The sequence below is a fragment of the Engraulis encrasicolus genome, chromosome 3, assembly GCF_034702125.1.
Source record: "Engraulis encrasicolus isolate BLACKSEA-1 chromosome 3, IST_EnEncr_1.0, whole genome shotgun sequence".
Taxonomy (NCBI): Eukaryota; Metazoa; Chordata; class Actinopteri; order Clupeiformes; family Engraulidae; genus Engraulis; species Engraulis encrasicolus.
Window position 1 is genome coordinate 47,783,958 of NC_085859.1, and position 25,359 is coordinate 47,809,316.

Below are 25,359 nucleotides of genomic sequence, written 5' to 3' on the forward strand. Positions count from 1 at the left end.
ATTTCCGTAACGCCCCGTCAAAGTTGGGGTGCACAGAAGGCCTATGTAAAAATTGGAACACTGCAGATTGGGGGGAAAGGATGCATAATAGGTCATAACTTCTGAAGTAAACTACATACAGAGACAAATGAACACATTTTTCCATACATTACTGACCCAGTGAATTCAATTGAGGGGTATTTTTGGACATTCGACCACATTTGAACACCGTTTTTGGTCAAAAACGGCAAAAAATTGCCTTAAATGTGTAGAAATGTTCATTTTTTAATCATATTTCCAAGTTGTGTCCATTATAACCACTTGCTCTTCATTTCTCATTTACAGTATGACAATATACTGTATATAATCTCGGTTTGATTATTCTATTGGTATTAAGCTGAAATAATAACCCAAAGTTTACCATTTTTAACCCTTTAATGCCCTACACTGGAACCCAGACAAAAGGTTGCAGAAGGGGCCATAACTTCTGAAGTAAATTACAGTACATACATTAGTCCATACAATAGTGGCCCAGTGAATACAATTGAGTGGTTGTTTTGGACATTTTACCACATTTAAACTGCGCAAATAAATGGCTTTAAAAGTGAAGAAATTCAGTCATACTTTCACATTTTATTTCGTTCGTTTTCACCTCTAGCTCTTTATTTCTCATTTAAAGGATGACAATATACAGAATAAGGTATGGATTTGATTATTTTAATGGTATTAAGCTGAAATTATTCCCCAAAGTTTACATTTTTAACCCTTTAATGTCCTAGACTGGAGCCCGGAAAATGATACAGTTTGTCAGAATGTGGGATAAGTTTGAAGGTAAACCACATACAAACACAAATGAGCATATTTTCCCATACAATACTGACCCAAGAAATGAAATGGAGTGGTTGGTTTTGACATTTGATCACATTTAAACTGAATTCCAGGACAAAACAGCCTAAAATGTGTTGAAAATCAACCGTCTTTTCATTCGTTCAAATTAAGAATTTCATCAGTGTAAGTCCACTTTATAGGCCTACTCTATTTTGGCTTTTCAGGTTTGATGCAAAAGATTCACTAAAGTGAGATTTTGTTTCAGATTAATACCCAATACAATAACCAAATTGATTTGGTACATGATAAATTAAGAGGTGGTAAAAAAAGTACACAATAACATTGGAAACAATGAAAGGGTGGTGATTTTGTTGGACACATTTTAGGCCATTTATTGCTTATTTTGTCCAGAAATGCTGTGCAAGTGTTGCCAAAAGTAAAAAAAAAAAAAAAACAACCACTTCATGTTCTTTCTTGGGTCAGCATTGTATGGAAAATCTGTGTTCATCTGTGCCAAGGGCCCAAAAATGGGGTTAGTGCCAGGCAAATTCTCACTGCGTAGGCCTATATATTTTCGAAACCTGTGTGTCTCTGGAGTATAGTTGTCTGATAGCAAGTTAGACATCATAGCTGTTGGATTTAATGTTTGTGCATCCTCTCAAGAACCTGTCCCTGAGGGGGATTTTCTGAAAAGTGACTTTTTGTCTACCCACTAACAACAGGCCACAGAACCTTCCAAGCATCACTTTATCATTACTTACATTGTCCTTGATGTTGACAGACATAGAGGAAGGCATTATGTAAATTGTATAGCCTATAAACCATGGCCAACAATTGGTTTTACAATTGAGAGCCTATTTTCTAATAATAAAAAAAATCTCAACTAGTAGAATCATGCTGTCAATCCATAGTGTTGTGAATGTTTCACCAGGGAGAACCTTTCACCAGGGAGTTGAATTATATGAAAAATGCCATGCTATGGGCATACATTAGAAATAGTTTTACTTTTCTGTAAGTAAGCACAACCTAATTAATGCATCAGATTTAATATTTTTGAATTAAATGAAATTAACTTCTCTACCATTGCACTGCAATGAAAAGGTACATAAGAAATTAATTTATAGCATAATGAGACATGTGCCTTTAATTCCTAACAGCAATCTGCTGTGACAGGGCTCATCATGTGACCGGTAGGCACCAATACTCACGAACGGCGTGATGTTTTCCATGTGCTTTACGCCCTTTTGTGGGGGAAAACAGCCAATGCAAGTCAATTGGTAGTGTTGGGGTGTAGACCCTCTTACTGCAGATGGGGTCGCCGGCGACCCGATTCACTTACTGAAAATGCTTAAATACATCAAAACAACATTGCTATGACATTACAGAGAGCCATTGCGCTGCACTAAGGGGTTAATAATCGAAAGATAAGGACCTGTAGACTAGCATTGTTCACATGCAACATGCCGAAAACGCGTTGTGTTGCTGGCTGTTCAAATAATATTGCCAAACAGAGGTGGAGAAGCATGGACTGCGTTCATTTAGGCTAGCTGATGTAGTATGTAAGTTGATGAGACATTTGGTTTGATTTCCCCCATAAAGGGGCGTAATGCACATTTACGAGCAAAGTACCCGGATGGCCATTCATGCCTATAGGCAACATTTGGTGTTTTCAGGTACTCTTGGAGGGGGCAGCTTTTATTGTTTTTGGCATCGTGGCCAGTTTCCTTTCTCCTTGCACAGGCGTCCATGCCCAGACGGATCTGCACTATATGGAAAAGTGGCAGTCCTGTGTAGTCTCTTCAGCTGATGAAGCTGCTTGGAGTGTGGCTGCTAGCCGGTTTCTTGCCAGACTGCTGGCTTTGCTACTTGTGCAGCCACCATGTCGTCCGCAATCTGCCCTGATTGGCAGTCATCTAGTTGACGTGAATTGAGTGTCCAGTCCACATGTTTGTGACGAAGTTCACTCACTGCTTCATGAAGCAGCTTTTTATGTCTTGGGAAGTCACATTAGATATTTCTGTCCACCTTTTTTGCCAAGCATCCAACCCCACCTTTCTAAGACCATGCAGATCTCATAGTGATCATGCAAATATCTGCAGAATTGCAAACACAACTATTAACTGCTGGGGGTGGGGTTGTGGCTTGACCTGGTAAACTGGATCACAGAATACCATCTCAGTTTGTCAGACTGGGGGACCTAACATCAGAGTGTGTGGTCAGTAGCACTGGTGCTCAGGACCACTGACTGCCTTGGCTGTGCCCAGGACAAAGCCATCAGAAAGGACCCCCAACTCAATACATTCAATGTAATGGAGACTGAATTCTGGGCCCCATCTCTCCCTGGGCCCAGGACAGTTGACCCCTCTTGTCAGCTTCCCTGCTGGTGCACCACAGGAAACCGCATTTCCCCAGTAGCATTTACCCTATTCTGTACTCCACCGAATTCATCTACAGCTCAGAGCACTTTGTTGGTGGGTGCCAGGCTAACCAGATACAGCTGAGGTCCAAGGGAGATGGGCTAGGTTTGAGTATTTCAGAAACACATACATTAGTAGCCTGATTATCATCGACTTTCAAATCTCTTCGAGACTTGGTCTGACCAAGAGCATAACAATTATAATTTCCCAAACAGCATTTCCCAAATGGCCTCCCTTGATTTGCGGGAACTCAGAAAGTACTTGCATTGACTCCTGACCTGACTAGTAGCAACACTGAAGCTGTTGCGTCACTAGGAGGGCACGGCCTGGCTAATACATTAGAGCATCTCTGAATGCACAGCATGTCGAACCTTGAGCTGATGGGCTACATTTGCAGAAAACCACACCAGATGCCTCTACAGTCAGCTAAGAACAGGACAATTAGGCTATAACTCACACAGGTTCACTAACATTGGTCAATATAAGATTGGACAATTACTGTAGCTGCTGCTTTTTTTATCCAAACACACATATTGGTGACAGTCCTTGGAGCAATGTGGGTTTAGGTGCCTTGCTCAAGGACACTTCAGTCATGAAGGACAAGGAGAGGTAAGGATGGGATTTGAACCTGCAACTCTGTGAACTTCAATCCAACTCCCTAACCATTACACCACGGATGTAAAAAAGTTTTTTTTTAGGTGACCATGAAATCCAAAGTTAACCATGGTTTATTGAGCATGGTTTGTGACTATGGTTAAAACATAGACACAAACCATGTTGAAAAAAAAAACATGAAAAACATGAATAACCATGATCCAGTTTTCATGGTTACCAAAAAAAAAACATGCATAAGCCATTGCAATACTATGGTTGTTTCAAAGTACTTAGAGAAACCATGGTTACTTTACTATAGTAAAACCATGGTCGATTTTCGTAAGGGCTTTAGCACCATTTGAACTATGCTGGAATGCCACAGCCTACCTGAGTATCATTGAAGGCAGTTAAAGCAGTTCTGTAAGCAAAAGGGGGTCCAACATAGCACTAGCAAGGTGTACCTAATTAAGTGGTCGTAGAGTGTATACCTAGATACAACTTTTTTTTTTTTTTTAAATCTCCAACAAAAGCTATTATTAGCAGTGATGCAATTATGTATGATTTGATAAGGCATGAATTGCCATATTACATCATTTTATTTTGAAACATAAATAAAAATGACAAACTGGATGGTGTGACTATCAGGTTAAATGTTTATCTTAATTAATATTTATATTCAAACCACTGTAGAAAGCTGGAATAACAGCCAGAAGTGGTCTAAGCGAAACTTAGGCGGTTTTCTTTTTTTTTCTTTCTTGAAATGGCATATTTACCAAAGAGGGTGATCCAACTAGCTATCGTACCGATATACAGATACTTCAGAGATTCATAGCTCTCAGAAAAAAACATACAGGAAATTCCACCACCACCCACCCCCACCCCCACCCCAACTGCTACCAGTGACCAGCACCCGCCCACCCAATTGCACCTCCACCACACTGACGTCTATGACAGTTTGATCATTTTAAATTTGATCAAAAGTAAAAAAAGAAAGAAAAAACACTATTTCTTCTTATTTCTTGGGTCAGTATTGTATGGGAAAATATGCTCATTTGTGTTTGTATGTGGTTTACCTTCAAACTTATCCCACATTCTGACAAACTTTATCATTTTCCGGGCTCCAGTCTAGGACATTAAAGGGTTAAAAATGTAAACTTTGGGGTATAATTTCAGCTTAATACCATTAAAATAATCAAATCCATACCTTATTCTGTATATTGTCATCCTTTAAATGAGAAATAAAGAGCTAGAGGTGAAAACGAACGAAATAAAATGTGAAAGTATGAATTTCTACACTTTTAAAGCCATTTATTTGCCTTTTTTTGACCAAAAGCGCAGTTTAAATGTGGTCAAATGTCCAAAACAACCACTCAATTGTATTCACTGGGCCACTATTGTATGGACTAATGTATGTACTGTAATTTACTTCAGAAGTTATGGCCCCTTCTGCAACCTTTTGTCTGGGTTCCAGTGTAGGGCATTAAAGGGTTAAAAATGGTAAACTTTGGGTTATTATTTCAGCTTAATACCAATAGAATAATCAAACCCAGACTATATACAGTTATATTGTCATACTGTAAATGAGAAATGAAGAGCAAGTGGTTATAATGGACACAACTTGGAAATATGATTAAAAACATGAACATTTCTACACATTTAAGGCAATTTTTTGCCGTTTTTGACCAAAAACGGGGTTCAAATGTGGTCGAATGTCCACAAATACCCCTCAATTGAATTCACTGGGTCAGTAATGTATGGAAAAATGTGTTCATTTGTCTCTGTATGTAGTTTACTTCAGAAGTTATGACCCATTATGCATCCTTTCCCCCCAATCTGCAGTGTTCCAATTTTTACATAGGCCTCCTGTGCACCCCAACTTTGACGGGGCGTCACGGAAATTCCCATTGGATTTGGCCGTGGATAAATTGTGAGGTGTGTCCAGACACCTGTAAGAACACATGGTAAAAAAATCTATTGGTAATAAATTAGTTCACAGATTTTTCCAAAATAGCCATATCTTTCCCTAACTAATTGATGCTGTGACAGAAAAGACGGACATAATTATACACTGTGTTGCTGTCATTGTGACCCTCTTTCTTATGGTGAGGGAACATCACAATAACCTATGATTTAATTTCCCATAGTGTTCAAATGTCCCCCAGAATGAAACAAAAGCCCCAAGCGTCTGCAGTAATTTGTAGTCCCTATGATGGCTGACAACTGGCTCCTTTACACAGACACTACTGTACTGTACACACAAAGCGCTGAGGTGAATGTCTGCCAGAGAAACATGGCTGACATAGAAAACATCAACACTATTATCTCCACACTGCCAGGTTGCCCATTTTGGTCTGACACCTTCTCTATTGAGACGGCTAGAAGATGAGGAACAGGGCCGGCCCAAGCCTTTATGGGGCCCTAAGCAAAATATCATCCGGGCCCCCCCATAGCATCACCTACTCAGCATCAGATGCTTCATAATCATATAGCCAAAAATGTGGCTCATTGGCAGTAAGTGGCAGATGAGAAAGCAATGAATGTCTAGAGGAAATGGTGGACAGTTCATGGCATCCTTGATCTTTGCTGCTCAGAGGGGGGCCCTGGTGGCGTGGGGGCCCTAAGCCACTGCATATTTCGCTTATGCCTCGGGCCGGCCCTGATGAGGAATATTACAGGCGCAGAGCTGACAGCTCCAGATGGCCATGACAACACAGGCTACATACAATTGCCCCAAAGCATCAGACACAATTGTTGCCTGAAGATGATAGCTTTCTGGTACTCTTCTAAATAAAGACGGACAAGAAAAGTGCCTTTGAATCATTCAAAAAGACGTCTCAATAAATGCATAGCGTGAATGTTCTGGCTGCACGCAGGGAAAAGCAGCCTGCCGTTTTGCTTTCTGGAGGATTTGAGATGCAGAAAAGAGCATTGTCCTCTTTACAAAAGCCCTCAAGTGGCACAGTAGGAATACGAACATGTTAAGACTGGAGAGATAAACTGACTGGTTTGCCGACGACACCCACACAGGCAGGAAGGCACACCAGACAACTTGGCCTGCTTACAGTAATACACAGTTAAATGTTGCAGTGTTTTCTAAGTCAATCCTTAAATAGTAAGATTTAACAGTCTTTTATTTGGCTCTAGTCTTTTAACTGTTGAATTAAGACTGGAAAATGTACTGTGTGTGTACCATGGAAATTATGGGCTCTGTACATCTGGCTAATTCTTGACTTAAAGCACACAAGATCTCTCAAATATTGTTATTGGGTGTGTGTATGAGCTGTGATGACCTGTGCCTCTGTCTGTCATTCTTATGTTGTTTTGTTATCTTGTGCACCTTTTTACATAAGTGATACTAACCGAATTTCCCCCTTGGGGACAAATAAATTAACTTGTCTTGACTTGACTTGACAAACAAACCAGCTTAGAAGTCACGAATCTGATAGTAAATCCTTCATGAATCACAGCAGCAGTGGCTTTGTTTGAGTTCCCCATAGCACACACACATTACTGCCTGTTAACCTCTTGGGAAGCCGGAGACATGCAGCCAAATCTGAATTGACGTGACTGAGACCGTACAGCAGCACTTCTCACAATTGGCCGCAGGCGATAGCAAATCCCCTGTTTGCTGACTAAAAGTGACTTATGTAACCACAAACACCGGTCCGTTTATAGCGTGACTCAGAGGGAACTGTATCCGAAAATGAATCAAATTTTTATGCTGCAGTGCAGCGGCGTACGTACGTAGTGGCATCCAAAAACTGTTGTGAAATTATGGATGTCAGCGATCACTACGTAGTCAGCAGTCAGCTTTGCGCTAACCAAAGGGGAACTATCTGCAAGGCACCAAACTGAACTGGAGGCCAGGTGAGGTAGCCTACTACGTACAAGTCAACGAGAGGAAGGTGGATGACTATGATGCAGAACTGTGTAGATGTTTATTCTGCTTTTCTCCTTTATTTTCTCTAAAAAGAAAAAAAGAACTCAGCAACTGTTTATACAGCTCTTAGTCCCTCTACCCCCTGTGGCATAGACAGACACTATCCCAGCAAGAACTGAGAGGCACGAGGAAGAGGATGAGTCGCTACTGAACCACTGGCAGTGACAGAAACACACTAATGAAGACTGCCCATCACTCAATACTTTGGCATCAAGTGGCGCTCCTCTTCTATTCTCTCTCTCTCTCTCTCTCTCTCTCTCTCTCTCTCTCTCTCTCTCTCTCTCTCACAGCTCTAAACTCTCAAACTCCAGTAGCAGCAGACAATTAGTGGTGCTGCCCTGTTGGTCCTGATACTAATGATGTTCTGTTGGCCTCTGGGTTTGGACCCTCTCCTGCGGGCTCCATGCTAATGGAGCCTCTCTCCCAATCTCTCACAACCCCTACACCAATCAACAACACACGCACGCACGCACACATGCATACACACACACAAGCTTGCACTCGCACACGCACACCCACACATACACTCAAGTGGGCGCACACACACACATGCACACACACACACACACACAGACACACACACTCACACACACACACTTGCGCTCGCACACGCACACCCACACATACACTCAAGCGGGGGCACACACGCACTCACACTCACACACACACACACACGTCACAGCGTCATGCCACTCTGGATGAAAGCTAATTTGGAGTCGTGATAATGAAGGCAGTGCATACATTGTGCTCCATAATGGGGATGATGGGGTCCAGGAAATGGCAGACATCCAGCATGGGCAGGGCTCCAAAGACTAAACAGTGCATCTTCTATACAGCACAGAGCGTGTGTGTGTGTGAGAGTGTGTGTGTGTGTACAGGGCCGCTGACACCTTTGGCCGGGCCCAGGACAAAGTTGTCTGAAAGGGCCCCCCTGCCCAATACATACAATGTAATGTGAACAAAATGCTGGGGCCCCTCTCTCCCTGGGCCTGGCACAAATGTCCCCTTTGTTCCCCTCTGTCAGCACCCCTGTGTGTGTGTGTGTGTGTGTGTGTGTGTGTGTGTGTGTGTGTGTGTGTGTGTGTGTGTGTGTGTGTGTGTGTGTGTGTGTGTGTGTGTGTGTGTGTGTGTGTGTGTGTGTGTGTGTGTGTGTGGTGTTTGCATGATAAACAGTATGTGATGGTCCTGGCCAAGGGATATTCAGTACATCATTGAGTTGGGCAGCTCATCAGTTTGCAAGAGATTAAGGTCAGTCTTTTGCTTCTTTTTTTTCTTTGAGAGAAGGCATATACATGGAGCATGAGCGATGAAGCTCCTTAACTGCTTTTTAGTGTCCCAGTTTTGCACTCCATATGAAGGATACAGTGCATTATATGAATAGCATTTTTTTTCCGAAACATTAGAAGCCATTTAAATGCAATATTTCATCAATCTTTTTTTTACAACTGAAGGTTAAAGAAGTAGAAGTAAAGCTACTATAGCACCAGATCAATTGGAACTGAATTCATGTCGTCTGATTTCCTTTCCTTAACAAAATCAAACAACAAATCAGTGTTTTTACTGATTAATTAACTGAATAATTTGAATAATTAAATGTTGACATGCTTTTGAAAAATGTATAGCGTTTTGGAGAGCACACCCTGGTTTAGCCTACCTACTGCGTCACATTTTCGACGCTGACTATCGTATCAATGGTCGTGTCAACCAGGGTCAGATTAAGATGGCCCGGGGCCCCTAGGCTACAGGTTGCTGTAGGGCCCCCCAGAAGGCAAATTTCGTTTAAAAACAATGTACGTAGACAATGTCATAATTACAAGCTAGACATTCAGGATAATATGTCTGCCGACTGTTCTCAACACGGTGGATCGATTTTTCAATGTTGCATCTTGCCCCATTTCTGCAATTTTTCATTTCTGGAAAATCAGGGGCCCCCTGGCAGGTGAGGGCCCCTAGGGTGCAGCCATATCTAGCCTGTGCATTAATCCGGCCCTTGTGTCAACACATTCCAGCCATTGATTATATAATTAAAGAACAAAGAGATGCCAGCAGCCAATCAATATTCACCACACTGGATGCATCTCAAAATAGCCCCTGCACTGCCCCCCACAACCGAAGGTGGTTATTACCATCCACCATGGCAGTTATGCTTTTAGCATTTGCCTACTGGTTGTTTCATTTTATTATATAAAATAGACGGCACTCTGTTTTTCATCTGTAATGGGCCTTGATAATCCCTCACCTTGACAGAAGAAATATACTTGAAGCAGAACTAATAGCCAACAGTGAACCTCTTATAGGTGGTGCAAAGTCTAATGTGGTAGTGCTCCATTAGACATCCACAAAAGACTCAATGTCCCTCAACTTATTCCTTGCACGCCACCACTGTGGAGAATACAGCACTTAGCCTATTGTTCTAGTTTAGTCCACACACTTCTTTTTGGACCACACACACACACACACACACACACACACACACTATTGGACAGGAGGTTTCATAGAGATAGGGAAAGATGTCCAAGCTTTTCACATGACCATACGACAAAACATGTTAAGTACATAGCATGCACAGAAGAGAGCACAACGTGAACAGAGTTCATATCTACCTCCTGAGCCATGCAAGCCGGAACGTCAGAGTCTGAGCAGCACTTCTCCACTATGTCTTTAATTTTGCCCAACGCTGTCGTCATCACAGGCAGAGAACTGTAAACCAACCTGGCTCCAGTCTGAAACAGAAATCTGGAAGACAAACAAAGAAAATGTGATGAAACTCTGGGAAGATTACATGTTGTTACTTGCGATGTGTAACATAATCATCTGAAAACATCCAGATTGACTGAGCAACACACGATGTTAACCTAAACAGGAAAAAAAACAACGGCATATCAAAACTGTAATACAAAATTGTAGGTCAACCTCGAAGAGAAGCCTTAGGCAGATAATATGACAGAGTCAATCATATGATGAATCCTAATCGAGGCAAATGTTGCCACTTGTATGCTGATTGTTTGGTCGTGGCTAAGAGGAAGAGGGAATAACACCAGTACCACGTGACCCAAAAACAGTCTGACTTTTAAATAAAAAAAATACACACGTTTCCATTTTCCCATGTCCTACAGTCCTACTAGGAAAGCTCAATCACTGTCAGGGGTGAATGTTTTTTTTCCATTTCTGAAAATAGCAACAAGGGTGTGGGGAGCACCAGGAAATGTCCGCAATGCCAGATGGCCAGTCCAGCCCTGATCAGTGCACCTGTGGCTTGGTTTAGCTTGCCTTACATTTTATTACGAGGTCCTCCGATAGATGGCGCTCTTGAGTCTTTGTGCTTCGTCCTGTTTGCCAAACAGTGTGCACCTGACTGGCCAGTGGTCTAAAGGGGCCCCACACTCCCCTTGGCTCACAGCAGCCCTGCTGGCGGTTTCGCCTCACACTGTGGTGTTTAATTAGGCAGAACAAACTGGCTGCTCATTTGAATTTCCATTTTATAAAGAAATGTTATGTGGCATCGCTGCTGCAGCTGACTAATCTGGCTGAGGTAATGAGTCACAGTCACGTTTGATGCGGAAAATGAAAAGACTAGCCCTGTACTGTATGGCAGCCGGTGTGATGTTGCAAGCATTGTTTTTCTTTTGGTTCCATTCATCAATACAACCTCAATGCGTATGACAAAGCACCTTGGGATGGATGTCAGAAATGCTGTTTCACAACAGGAAATATAACCAAGCCTTTACACATGTTTACAATTATGAATGGGTGTGTTTGTGTGTGTAGGTGTGTGTGTGTGTGTATTTGTTGGTTTGCAAGACAAAATCATTGCTTGATCGTACCGTATCACTCTCGAATTTTGCCTGTATGTTAGCATGCATATTGCACAATGTCTCAAGCTAATTTGTCTCTGAGATGGCCTGAGCAATGTCTCTGAACTTGCTTGACAGAGGTCTGCACTTTATGAGTGATCTGCTTCTCATTGTGATCAGTGTGTTCATCCAAACATTTCTTCTTATTATACATCTATAAGACTGTCAAGGTTCCGATTCGTGATCTGGATCACCACCAGAGTTTAATCACTTTTTTCATTATCACTATCATTATCACTCCACAAAGTTTCGATCTTGATTAGTTTTTGAGTTATGCTGCTGACAAACAAGCAGGCAGGCAGACAGACAGACAGACAGACAGACAGACAGACAGACCGATAAACTAACCAACACGACCGAAAACATAACCTCCTTGGCGGAGGTAATTAGCTTACATAAGATAGAGTCTCTGAGCTATTACTATTACAAGGACACACATGTCCACACGCACATTGTGTGTGTGTGTGTGTGTGTGTGTGTGTGTGTGTGTGTGTGTGTGTGTGTGTGTGTGTGTGTGTGTGTGTGTGTCAATTTCTTATGTTTAGTCTAGAATTAGAGAATCTTTGCTAGTACAGTATGTCATGCTGTATGCCAGCCCCACTGGAATAGTTCCATTGTCATTGTGACACAGCACACCACAGCACATACAGTATAACGAAATGTTATTTATGCCTCAACGCAACCATGCAAGAGGGCAGCCAAACATGCACCCCTGTGGAGCAGTTGGAGGGAACATTACCATGCTCAGGGTACCTCGGCCATGGAAGAGGATGGGAGCCTTTTGGGGGCACAATAGTTCACTCTTGCCATTGGGATAGATAACATACTATGGTCTGCCCATTACCATGCTATTAATGATGTGTTTTAGATTTGCCCCAGGACATATCTACCAGCACCCGGCGTATTGCCTAAATGCACATTCAATGCATTCACTTTGCAAACAGTGTTTAGAACAGTATAGCTAATTCCATCCTAGGCTGTTTGGAATTGTCATAGATTCCTTTTGTGCACTCACTACAGTCAATATTTACAAGCTCTCACTACGTTCACTTAATGGAGTACTTAATGACCCTCTCAAAGTGAAATGTCAGCGCTTCACAGTTGGATAGTGAGTAATTGAAAAACACATATTATCTGCATGTCCTTCAAAGCAACATCAGGTCATTTTCAATATTAGTAACATAGTGTTACAAAATGGGCTCTGGTTCTAAGAACCTTCTGAATTGATGATGGTGACCTCCATGGCCTACAACTGCGCTAATACATAATACTGTACATCTCTCTGTGGCTGGAATCGCAATCAGTTCCACTTCTTAGCAATCTAGGGCAGCTGTGTACTGTACAGTATAAGGTAAAATTACAAACTGTTGCTTTAATTGTCCGTTTCTCATGCTTGAATACAGTACCTTTCTATTGGCTCCTGGCTGTCCTTCTGGCACAGGGCGGGTGTGGGGGGGCTGGCTGGGGGGTCTCGTGTTGTCCTCTTCAGGCTCTCGACGCATGGCAGTGTGTCCACAGATCCCATGGCGCAGCATTTCTTCAACTCCTCTGAAGGAGATGCGTCATCACAAATGGCCTTCTGAAAATGTGTAAACTGGAAAAAGACACGAAAGCCACATTTACATTTATTTTACAGTTTAATACAGAACAAATGTTCACTGCCATCCAAATGAGATGAGGTTAGTCTTCTTTTCACTGTTTTTGGCCTGGCCAAGGGTAAATGTAGTTTAGTTTAGATTGGTTTATTAGCTTATTTGACAGGGGCCATGTACAAGACAGCCAGAGTTATCTAGAAAGCTGAGTACATCTGTGGTCCCTGGGCAGGGAGCTAAAAACATAGACAATACTCGCCCAACTGTTGCCACTACAAGGCAGATATTAGACACAGCAACAACATACTAAAACATAAAACAATCACATTATCACATAATCACATGTACCCACAGAAGCAACTACAACTGTATAATTTCCACTAATAGGCTATGTAATCAGAGTTCTTACCTCTTGCATGAGGCAGTCTGGATTGGGTTGTAAACAGCATTTTGAAAGGCCAGCTTGAAAGTCTTTCACCATGGGCTGAGCTTTTTCAAATGGGATGTTGAGAAGTGATCCAACGTATGCTGTCAGCCTGCACAAGGAGAGTTACAATTCTCTGTCATTGCTGCAGATTTCTCCTTTTTTCCATTTCTTCATCAAACATTAGCTACAAGTGGCAACTTTTAAATTATTCATGTTGTCAACATTTTCGTGCATACCTCAATCATATTTTTTTGTTCTTTTATTTCACACATCAGAGTTTGCTTGTTTGTTAATAATTCAGAATTAAATACTTCCGTCAAGTTTACTTTGATCTTTCATTTAATTCCGAATTGTGAGGTGTTTACATGACATTTTCAAAACGGAATTTAGCTTTATTCAGAATTAAAGTGTGTTCATTCTCATGTAAACGTAACCTAGCCACTTAGTCAAATGAACATCTTGTCTTGCAGAGTGTATTTGGTCCCAGAGTGCTCAGAGTATTTTTGGTCCATTTGTGCCTTTATTAGTAGATAGGGCAGTACAAAGACGACAGGAAATGGTTGGGAGAGAGTTGGGGTAGGGTCAGGAGATGACCCAGGCTGGATTTGAGCCTGAGTGCTCCTGGGCGATGTTGCCCATGTATGGTATCGCGTATCAGCTCAGTGCACCACAGTGCCCCCAACACTATATTTTTTAAACTGTGTATGCAGAGCCATACTTACCCATCTCTGTATGACTTCAAGATGACATTGTTGTGGCACATATTTGAGGTGAACCTGAGTAGAATGTTGAAATTTGCTTCTTGAAATCTCTGTCAAAGTAAAGAAAACATTATCTGTTTGATAGGAAAGGACTGCTAAGATTTCTCACTTATGCTGCAATTTAGTAACTTGCATTCACTGGTATTACAGTAAGCGGGAAAGGTGTGATTCCCTCTAGAAGGCCTTGCAAGCACCCAGGACCCTTATTTGATTGAGGAAAAGTCTGAAAGAAGCTGATTTTTTGCTGTCCACAAATGACAAATGCATTCACTAGATTGCTCCTTAATCTAAAAGCTAGATGCGGCCGGCAAGGCCAATATTCAAGACCATCAAAGAAGCCCTGAGTTCTCCTAGGTGAGATTAGATTCTTGATTGTCCCATCTACATAGGGATATTTGTTTTCACATCAGACAGGTCAATTCCATCAGGGTCACCATACAGTACCTACCTCATCGAGGAAGCATGCCTGGGAGACGGTGGGTGTGCAGCATTTCTGCAGCATTCGCGTCTGAATGAACGTGGCGTTGAGCACGAGTCCCGTTGGCACACTGCGGTGACGTCGCGCCAGCTCGTACATGTACCTGCCAGAGGGTCAATATTATTGTTGCGAGAACTTCCTCTAAGACACTGATTCTCAACCAGGTATAAGATAAGACAAGATAAGATAAGATAAGGTAAGATAAGATAAGACAAGATAAGATAAGATAAGGTAAGATAAGATAAGATAACATTATTGTCTGTTACACATAAAACAAAAAAATGTATTTTGCCGTGGCTCCAGTCATTCTCATAGACATTAAACAACACTGTACAACAAGACAAGACAATACACGTATGTTTGTAGCTGAATAGCTGCATACTGTTGTGTGTAGTCTGTGTACTACAGGGGCATGTGGAAAAATAATACACTGCAGGAGGTATGTGGAAAAATAATCATAAATGTAGGCTAATAATAAAAAAGTAACAATAGTTTAAGAACTCATAATAATAAATATATGGAGTTTTGTCACAATGGGATAGATGCAGAGATATACTGTATTGAGCATGCATGATAGAGATACTCATAGTATGACAAAAGGTTCAGGGGTGCACAGACACTGCTCTAAGAGAAGGGAATCAGGAATCAAAATAGTTCATAGAACTGGTATTTGTCTCTCCATCACAAGCTGCTGTTGGACAAATGCCATGATTGGCACTTTGAAAGCATCACAGATGAAAAGGAGTGTTTAGCAAATAGTTTGCTTTGGCTCTCAGATGCTCCTGACCCAACGTACCGGTATGTCAAAAAAATCCCAATACGTAGAAAATAATCCAATAAAACCGGGCATACACTGTGCGATATTTTCACTCGTGGGTCTTAAGCTTCTGCTCACACTGCACGATGGAATTTCACAGTTAAAAAGTTCACAGCACACGACTCACGTCCTCACACTATACGAGCCGACAGTCGGATGCGACCGAAATGCTTCCACCGTACGACGCGACAGGCATGTTTCCCCGGTCTGCAGAGGAGGGAACATGCGCCCCTGAGGTGGAGGTCGCGCTCTACAGCGAATCGCACGGCCCTATTAATTTGTGCATGTGAAGTGTCAAATCCGGTCGTAGCACTGCTTTAACTCTGCGATTTACGCACGAGCCACGACCAGAATTTCAAACCGTTTTGATTTTCTTGCGACCCTGCGATTGCACGATCGTGAGGCGAAATCGCTTGTCGTTACCCCATGTACACTGCACGATGCGAGACTCACGATTGACCTGCGATTGAGCAAGAAATCGGCCCGACTCTCAAAAAGTCGTGCGAGTGCCAAATCGGGGCAAAAGTCGCACAGTGTAAGCCCAGTTTAAGGCTGTTCGCACAGGTCTTTTGTATGAGCGATGGTTATATAACATTCTTAAGGTTCTGGCCCTGAATACAACCAAATTGCACAATTAGGATGACTCCTCTGAGAAAGATATCGTGTATCGCTTCTATGCATCCTTGAAAAGCCTCACAACCAAGAAAATGAAAGAAAATATAGCTGCAAGCAGCAATGCGGGGCCAAGCAGTAAACTTGCCAGAGTCGCCACGGTAACAGAAGGTGATCACGTAAACCAAGTTTAGTTTGAATCCGTTGAAGAGCTGCCGAGATATGAGCTCACTTCCTGTTACCTGTTGGTGGCGCTAGAGAGTTTGAGCTTGGGGTCTGGATTTTTTTGTGGGAGGTCATGGGATGGACTAGAGTGTGTGCAAAAAATCCTAACAGAAATTGACTAACGGTTGCTGAGATATGACCTCACTTCCTGTTTTGCCACCTTTATGAAAATTTTGATTGGCTGTCACCGGCAAACGACAAGAGGTATCCAAAATTCTTTGAATAACCTAAAGCATATCAGTCCCAAGATGAAGTGTACCCTTTCGTAGGGCATTCTGACCAAAATTGTGGGACAAGTAGCATTTTTATTGAATTTCACAAAATTCAAAATGGCGGACTTTTTTCTTCCGGTTGACATGAAGTCATATAGTGCGTTGGATTTGGCTTGGCCCAAGGATTCCAGTGATAGTATTATTTTCAAAATTAGGCATACGGTGTAAAAGCTACAGGCAAAAATGTAACTAAAATTTTGACCTGTTGGTGGCGCTACAGAGTTTGAGCTGGGGATATGATTTTCTTTGTGGTAGATCATGGGATGGACTACTATGTGTGTGAAACATCCTAGCCTAATTCGACAAACGGTTGCTGAGATATGACCTCACTTCCTGTTTTGCCACTTTTACGACAATTTTGATTGGCTGTCCCGGTTAAACGATAAAAGATATCCAATATTCCTTGAGACCCCATGTGTAGCTCAGTCCAGAGATACTATATACCGAGTTTCGGGCGAATTGGTCAAAAATTGCGGAAAAAATAGCATTTTTATTGAATTTTACAAAATTCAAAATGGCGGGAAAACTATCCTGGCGGAAAATGACGTCATAGGGTGCGTTGGATTCGTCTTGACCCAAGGATTCCAGGGATACCAAGTTTTTGAAAATTGGCCCAGCGGTTCAAAAGTTACAAGCAGAAATGTACCTGCAACTTTGACCTGCTGGTGGCGCTAGAGTGTTGGGGCTGGGGACCTATAAATCACTGTGGGTGATGCTGAGTCTGCCCCGAATATGTGTGCCGATTTACAGCATTTTCCTACGTACGGTTCTATGGGCTGCCATAGACTTGCTAAGGAGAGGAAAGGTGACATAATAAGAATACCAGCTAAAACAGTAGGGGCCTTCGCCAAAAACAGTAGGGGCCTTCGCCAGCTTCGCTGCTTGGCCCCTAATTATGTAGTTTGTTACAACAAGAAGGCCTCATAGAAGAAAAGCTAATCAAAGATGTCATGAACTCAGCATCAAGGCTTTTGAGCATAGAAATGTATGCAGCCTGCTCTGTGGCCTATTGATTATTTTATCTTTGTAAAATTTTGCATAATTGTGTTGTTGTTGTTGTCTGTTGCTATCTGGGTGTATTGTGCAATTTTCATGAGCCGTCTGTTTCTACCTACAAAATAATGTTTAGTGTAGAATGAAAAAGCACCTCAGTTAGAAAGTCTTTTAAACCTTTCCTGGAATCTAGAACGTTAGTCTTGGTGAAGGCCTTGATCAAATTCAGAGCTTGATAGATGGCATGGATTGTCATTTTCCTTTTCACCAGAGATGTCTATTGGTATTACCAGCACAGCAGAGGCTAATATCTTTAATGATCGCGACAGTGACCCAAAAAAAAAGGATTTGAAAGAATCTGTGCTGCACCCACGATGTCTAGACTACACAGAATGTGATGCAACATTCCTCTTGGAAGCATATTTTTTTTTTCTCAAGCCAGTCTGTGCTGTCAATGTACTTTCCATATGAAATGTGACACATTCAACAAAACCAAGAACTGTAACTATTCAGGAAAACAGCAGAATGAGTGTTTTTCATCATCCCTCTTTTTTAATTAGGTAAATTACTTTCGTGAATTGGACATGTTATCAGGGCTAAAATCCAAATTTAATGAATTGCATGGCCCCTTTAATATACAAGTAGTACCAGACCGTGAACTGTTAGCATGACTAATGGTATGTTTTCCCACTGACCAGAGGCACAGTTAATTGAGCCTGAATACGACTGGGCTCTAAGGCCGACCTTTGAGGAAGGTGAGGGCAACTAATGATTGTCTGGGACTGATGGTGCACACCAGTAAAGCCTTTAAGTGTCACAAATGTCACCGCTGGTGCAGGAGAGCGAGAGACTATCACAGTGACAGCAGGGCTCGTATGGTATGGCGGCACCAATCAAAGCTTCCCACGCTTCAGTCTTCAGGGTTTTTTTTTTCAAGCATTTTCCTCTTTCTGGTGCTGCCCACCAGCTGGTAGGCTATAGTGCAGGCCTGCTGCTGAGTAGAAAATAGAGATCTCGAGAGCATGTGATTCCGCTTCTGCCTGGCTACACCTGTAGTGTGATATACCAGTGGCAGAACAGTTGCACACAGGGCCCCATGGCAAAACACTTAGAGGGCCCCTCATATGGCCTGCCAAAGTCCTAATAGGGCCCCCACCACCAATACAAGAGTGCCCTGGGCCCAGGGGCAAATGCCCTGCTCGCCCTCCCTATAACTCCGCCCCTGTGATATACGTATGCTCCTCTTGACATGTGAAGCTGCAGGTGGCAACGTCAAAGTGACATGCACAGATGGGAGCAAGTGCAGAGATTTCACTGGTGATGGGTGAGGAAACGAATGGCATATCAAAAGACCGTACATGCCTGTGTGCATGTTCTTTGGACACACTACAATCTTATTCAAAGTGCGTCAAAGAACAGTTGCATTATTTTGAACATTTAGCCCCTTTTCTGAATGGTCTGCAGAGTAGAGCCCTCACCAATTTCTTTCTTTTAAAAAACATACAAAAATGATAACAAAAAAAATAAAATTTAATCTCTACAACTTCAGGCACATAAGAGGTGCTATGTCAAATAGTGCTGCTCTGACATACTTGCATGCAATGATATTTTCTCACCTAAGCTATTGCATTACTAGCTGGACCATGGTGGGATCCACTACTCTCAAACCAGTGGAGAGTTTATTTAAAAAAGCACTTAAAATTTTAGATAAAAAACCTCTTTCATACCATCATTGTAACATTTTAGATAAGTACAACCTATTGAGTTTTGACAATTTCTGTAAATTCTCCTATAGCTGTCTTCTTTATAAGACTTTGCATGGCCTGGCGCCACCTTGTTTACAGGATTTTATAAAATATCGTCAAACACGAGTAACTCGAGCAGTGGTCAATAAAGATGTAGAGATTCCTTTCAGGAAAACCTCTTTCAGTCAAAATGCATTATCTACTAAAGGCGGCATATTATGGAACTCTATTCCTCTGCATATAAGGGAATGTCCCTCTTTAGCCACCTTTAAGATGGAGTGTAAAAAGTGGCTTCGAGCCCAACAAACATGCTCACACTGATGGTCTGAGCCTCTACACAGCGTACACGCACACACGCACACACACACTCACATACCACATGGCCCTAGTTTTTGGGACCTTTTTCTTTTCTCTTTTCCTTTTATTTACATGCATGCCTTTTGCTTCTGTTGTAGGTTTTATTTCTTTTGTTACTAACAGTCTGTTTTATCTTAAAGTCTATTGCTTGTAAACATCTAGCCTGCCTATTGGACACCAGATGGAAATTAGCCCTTGGGCTACAATCTGGCATGTTTACATATATGTACATGTATGTATATGTTCATTAATGTGCAATGTCCTGAACAAATAAAGTAAGTAAAGTAAGTAAATTTTTGGATGTTTGCAGCTGTCGTCGTTATTCGGTTAATTTGGATTATGTCTCAACTAGCTTTATAATGGCCGTCTGCAAGACAGTAGGATGTTATCAAATACAAACTGACGCATCTAAGTACTTTGGAGCACAGAATTCAACAGCTACAGAGATACAAGATGAGTGTAGTAATTCCTGCACTATGACCATTTTACTTAATCAGCTTTAATTAATAAAGTTAAAGTGAAATGGTCAGGGCGTGTCCGTTTTATAGTTGTTTTAACAGCTACAGAAACAAAGCTCAAGAATAATAAAATAATAATAATTAAAAAAAAACAATTGCGCTATGTAGGGTAGAGGGGAGACTGTCCCTGGCATACCATTTCTATATTGCTTATATTGCTTGTGCAGGAAATGGTCAAAAAAGGTACTGCAACTATGCTGCTCATTGAAACTGGGTTGGCTATCGACAAATTTGATATTTACATGAAAGTTTACTAAGTAATAAACAAATATTTTATAGTATGGCCCAAGTAGAGTCATTTTTGCAGCTAAAAATGGCTATGAAAATGTGTGAATGTATGTATGAAAAGTGCAATTTTTCCGGTCATAATGAATACTTAGAATTTGATGGTAGTGGTAAGTATTCATGAAAAAGGTAACATTAATGAATGGGCAGCATGCATTCTGGAAATAAACAACTACAAATCTCACACAGTGTCCCTTTAAGTAATGGAATGGAAAGTGCCAGGCATCCAAGAATTTTTGCTCTGAATGAATTTTCTCTGAGATAACCGAGCCAAAGTCATTTCACTTTACATGGTTCATTGACCCAGAGGAAATCAATAGGCTACTGGAGCGTCACAGGCCGCGCTCTACAGACTCACCTGGAAGAGTAGCCAATGGGGTCCTTGGTGAAGTCCTGGCACATCTCCTCATTGGTCGGCTCCAGTAGAGATGGCAGCTCCTCTGCCGAGTAGTGCAGCGAGGCCAGGCACACCTTCCTCTGGTGCACGTCAGCCTCGGCACAGCACTTGGAGATGCCCGGGTGCTTGGGGAACGGAGAGTCGGCCTGGCAGGATTTAGCTGTGATCTCTGTGGCCTATAGGCACAAGAGCAAGAGGGAAGAGCCTGATATCAGTGAAGCAAATACTATTGAGGCCATGCTGCATCAATATATTTGACAATTGAATTGAGTGACTCAGTGGCAAGTGTATCAGTCAATCAGCCAATACACAAGATTGTAACGAGTTCAGGTTAAAATAAGGTCACTGCAGGTTAAACGGTATGTTGTTCAGAAAGGGAAGCACGGTACACATGTGGAGATTGGCCTTTAAGAGATTATTGAAGAAACAGGGTTATAGTGTATATGGCCCTGCTATTGAAGCAACGGTCAGCTTGTCCCACCTCTGTGGTACCACAAAAAAGGACTACTATGATTGAGATCGTCTGCTGTGCTGTAAAGAGAGGAAAAGGTCAGACGGTTTGCTTGTGTGGAGCGCAATGCCCAGAGGAATGTGACTACTATGTAGTCTCACCTACTGGACTTTATACAGAAGTATACACAGCACATTGACTGCTGCCGCCCACCAGAAAAATCTTGGAAGAGAGCCACTATCATTCCATCTAGGGAATATAGAAGTCTACACAATAAAATCGGCCATACATAGCCTAAGTGAGTTGCCAAGTTATTTTGCCGCAGGATTCGTATTTTAAACGTGTGTGTGAAATTCCAGTCCATTGGTTCTGCCGTGACCTAACACCGGCAACCAGGGTCAATCACTCACTATCAATAACAAAGGCACAAAAGCCATAACAATATGTAACAGAAAAGAAATTCCAGTCCTTTACAACATAGATGTTCATGCTCCACTTTCTGATATGCCTGTACCAACATGGTGGCACATTACCCTCTACAGCCAGTCAATCTGTAGTGTCTGTCCTATCGTGTGTGGTATCTGTCATCAGTTCTCACCCCCTTGTCATAGCAGTCTTGAGTGGCCCCCTCTGCACAGCACCTCTCCCCCAGCTTCACCATCTCCTCCGCCACACACGTCACCTCCTCCAGCGTACTGTTGGGGAACTTCTGGCTGTACACCGCTACGAAACTACACAGATAGCCATGCATTGGTTACGGTCGGCAAATGTGGCGGTCTGATGTACAGTACTACTGATGTACTATTAATTTAAAGAACATGTAAGCACACACACAAACACACATGCGTGCACGCACGCACGCACGCATGCACGCACGCACACACGCACACACACACACACACACACACACACACACACACACACACAATAAATATAGAGATATACAGTAGGCCTACTGTATAGTTTGACAGAGAGGAGATAGACACAGATGAGACACAGATGGCCTTTTGCTTCAGAAGAGAGACCTTTACATTAGGTACAGTAGGGCAGAAATACATTATTGATCTATATGAAAGGGTAATGGTAGTGTGACATCTTCGCTGCCTGATAAAAGGGTACATTTCCAATCGAAAAAGAAAATGTCTTTAAAGAGAATGTCACATCAGAAACCAAAATACACACAATATGGGTTTGTTAAAACAATTGTACGTACAGCCCTTTGAATTTCTGCAGTCCCATGGCATGAAGCTGCTCGCAAACCTTTTCCTTTTCATATCTCAATCCTGTAAAGATAACACATCACATAGCTGTTTCACAACACAGCCACAGTCACAAGACTGGTGTTTCCTAAAATGCAGTCCACTGCTGAGCTAGAGAAGACTTTTTTTCCATCAATGTTGTGCAAAGCAGTATATTATATATATAAGTACATTATTTGGAACAATGGAATTTGAGAAATGTCCTACCACTCTCGTCGGCCCAAACTACAGAGATGGATATCAAAATAGAGCACAGGAGTTTCATTTCGGCGCTCAGAGCAGCGAGATCCTCAACTTCTTCCAGTGGCTATGGGGGGGTCTGCAAACTAACACAGGACAGAATCAGGTCAAAGATTAACCCCAGACCAAAGCAAGCAGATGATGTTGTAAGTGTTTACCTATAAGCTTATGGGAAGAGATGAATCACCATGACATGTGTGAAAGTAGAAAAGTGACTCGGGAGCCGTGAGGCAGACTCTTACCTTTGTCTATTGTGATGCTGACTGATGATGAACAGAGAGACACAACACCAGATGAAAACAGCAAGAAAGGAAGTATTACAAGGTAAAAAAAATGTTACATAACATGTAATACAATTAAATGCAGAAATATTAAGTGGCTTACACAAGGCATTGGACACGTAACATTTTTTAAACATGTGCTTATAAAACGTTACGCTACTTGTATAATGTCGAGTAAGCAAGAAATGTTTGTTTGACATTTGGTTAGTTGGTCCTGTTCTCTCAAACAGATCGTTTAACCTTTGGAAGAACCTTTCACTAGCTTGCCTAACACAAGCTTAGCAAACATCCACAGAAGGAGGACAAACGCCTACGCCATTTCAGCCATGTTGTACAACAATAACATGTACACGAAAGTGCAGAGTATTTACATAATGATATTAAGGTATTAATGTAGTCATTATAGCTCCCAAGACAACAACTGTGTGACAATTTAGCAACTCATAAGAGCCAGAGTATATTGTCCACACTCACAGAGAGCATTATTGATTATCACTGTAGTTATACTTTTAGGGGGAATTTAAGTAATCTGATCCGTAAACAAAACAGGTCAATAAATTGTCAGTAAAATTATGAAATGAAAATGTTTGCAAGCATACGCATTACTAAACGCAAGACCATGGCTTTTGGAAGGTACCACATTTTTCATTCATGGCGTAGCATCGGGGCCTGTGGGCAGCTTTGAGTACCTGGCTGTAGACAGGTGTTGTGAGGGGGTATTTACTATTTTCAGAACATGGAATGATGCAAGGTGAGAGCAAAACATGTCATCCACCAGTCTTCACCGTGAACACTACAGACACCCTGGCAAATCTGAGTGCAGAAACAGGGCACTGTAGAGAAGAATACACACAGACTGACAACCTCAATTTGTGCAACTCGGGCAGGGCCAGTGTTCTGTCAAGATGAGCTGCTTCGTCGAGATGAGCTACCAGTAGCCAAACTCGACAGTGGCGTGACGTCTATCGATTTACGCTGCCTCGTCGAAATGAGCTTCCTTGATTTTCACTGGAAAATGTTAGCGTGTAGGGGGCGCTGAATTTATACTCCCCTAGGCCAGCAAATTGACAAGGGCGGGCCCTGAACTGGAGTACTCTCGTCTCTAACCATGTCCTTGACTGTGTTATTGTGTCCTAACTAAAGAAGCAGTGCACTAACTTGGTGCAGATGGGCCAGTCCATGGGCCCATTCACTCTTTGCTGAAAACACTGAACTACAGCATGGAAATAATGATATGACATTACAGAATCTTGAGCAACATATGAAGGGTTTCGTTGCAAAACGGTGTATCCACCATTTGTTACTTTTTTGATTTTTTTATTGGAAATGACTCTTCAGAGGTCCTATCACCTTTGTGTGAATTCTTGCCATTCAAATATATGTTGGGAACATACTTTTTAAACCTATATAAAATGCATTTGACAATGCAATGCAAGGGAATGCCCAATACAAAATGTACATTTTCAAACATTCTACAAAATGGAGATACCGTTTTGCAAAAAAAACCCCTCGTAGACTATATATATATGTAGTTTTTCTTATTATTTTTTTTTTTCTTGAACAACATATTCAGACTTGGTCATTACAAGTTTGGTAACAATCAGGTTATAACACAGGCTCTGCTGGAAGGAGTTACTTACAGTATCACTGTGTGTCATCATTTGCTTTTGGTCCTGAAATGATGAAGACAGGACTACAACCCAAACACGGGGTAGTCTGTCAAGTCTGTCAAGTTTCACTTGTGTGTTTTTTTTTTCATTAACCCATTTCATTAAATTGCAGATATATTAAAACTATCCAACTGAATCCAAACTTAGAAAGAAATAGCAACGCTTTCAGTAATAATAATCATGCTGGTATGTCCAAATTCCAGTGGCTTGATGACTTTGAGACAGCTAGCTATTTTTGAACAGCTTCGCTTACGTTGTGACTTGTGAGTAATAGAATCAGCAAGACTGCTGACTTGTCATTTACAGCTGCAGATGCAGCTTAGATCACAGGTGGAGGTCTCAAAAATAAGCAGGGACAAGCCAAAAA

The 25,359-nt window shown here is 41.8% G+C and overlaps 1 protein-coding gene across 1 annotated transcript in view; it reads right to left on the reverse strand.

The window, feature by feature from the left end:
- gc (GC vitamin D binding protein) overlaps window positions 1-23,343 on the reverse strand; it is a 29,469-nt gene extending 6,126 nt beyond the window's left edge. Inside the window, exons 1-10 of the mRNA XM_063195554.1 lie at window positions 23,284-23,343; window positions 23,009-23,127; window positions 22,756-22,825; window positions 22,141-22,273; window positions 21,053-21,267; window positions 14,841-14,973; window positions 14,354-14,442; window positions 13,614-13,740; window positions 13,019-13,206; window positions 10,362-10,494 (exon numbers count right to left, since the gene is read on the reverse strand). Of these exons, the coding sequence (XP_063051624.1) occupies window positions 10,362-10,494; window positions 13,019-13,206; window positions 13,614-13,740; window positions 14,354-14,442; window positions 14,841-14,973; window positions 21,053-21,267; window positions 22,141-22,273; window positions 22,756-22,825; window positions 23,009-23,066 (1,146 nt within the window). The 5' untranslated portion in view covers window positions 23,067-23,127; window positions 23,284-23,343. The remainder of the gene's footprint in view (window positions 1-10,361; window positions 10,495-13,018; window positions 13,207-13,613; window positions 13,741-14,353; window positions 14,443-14,840; window positions 14,974-21,052; window positions 21,268-22,140; window positions 22,274-22,755; window positions 22,826-23,008; window positions 23,128-23,283) is intronic.
- Between the last annotated feature and the right edge of the window lie 2,016 nt (window positions 23,344-25,359).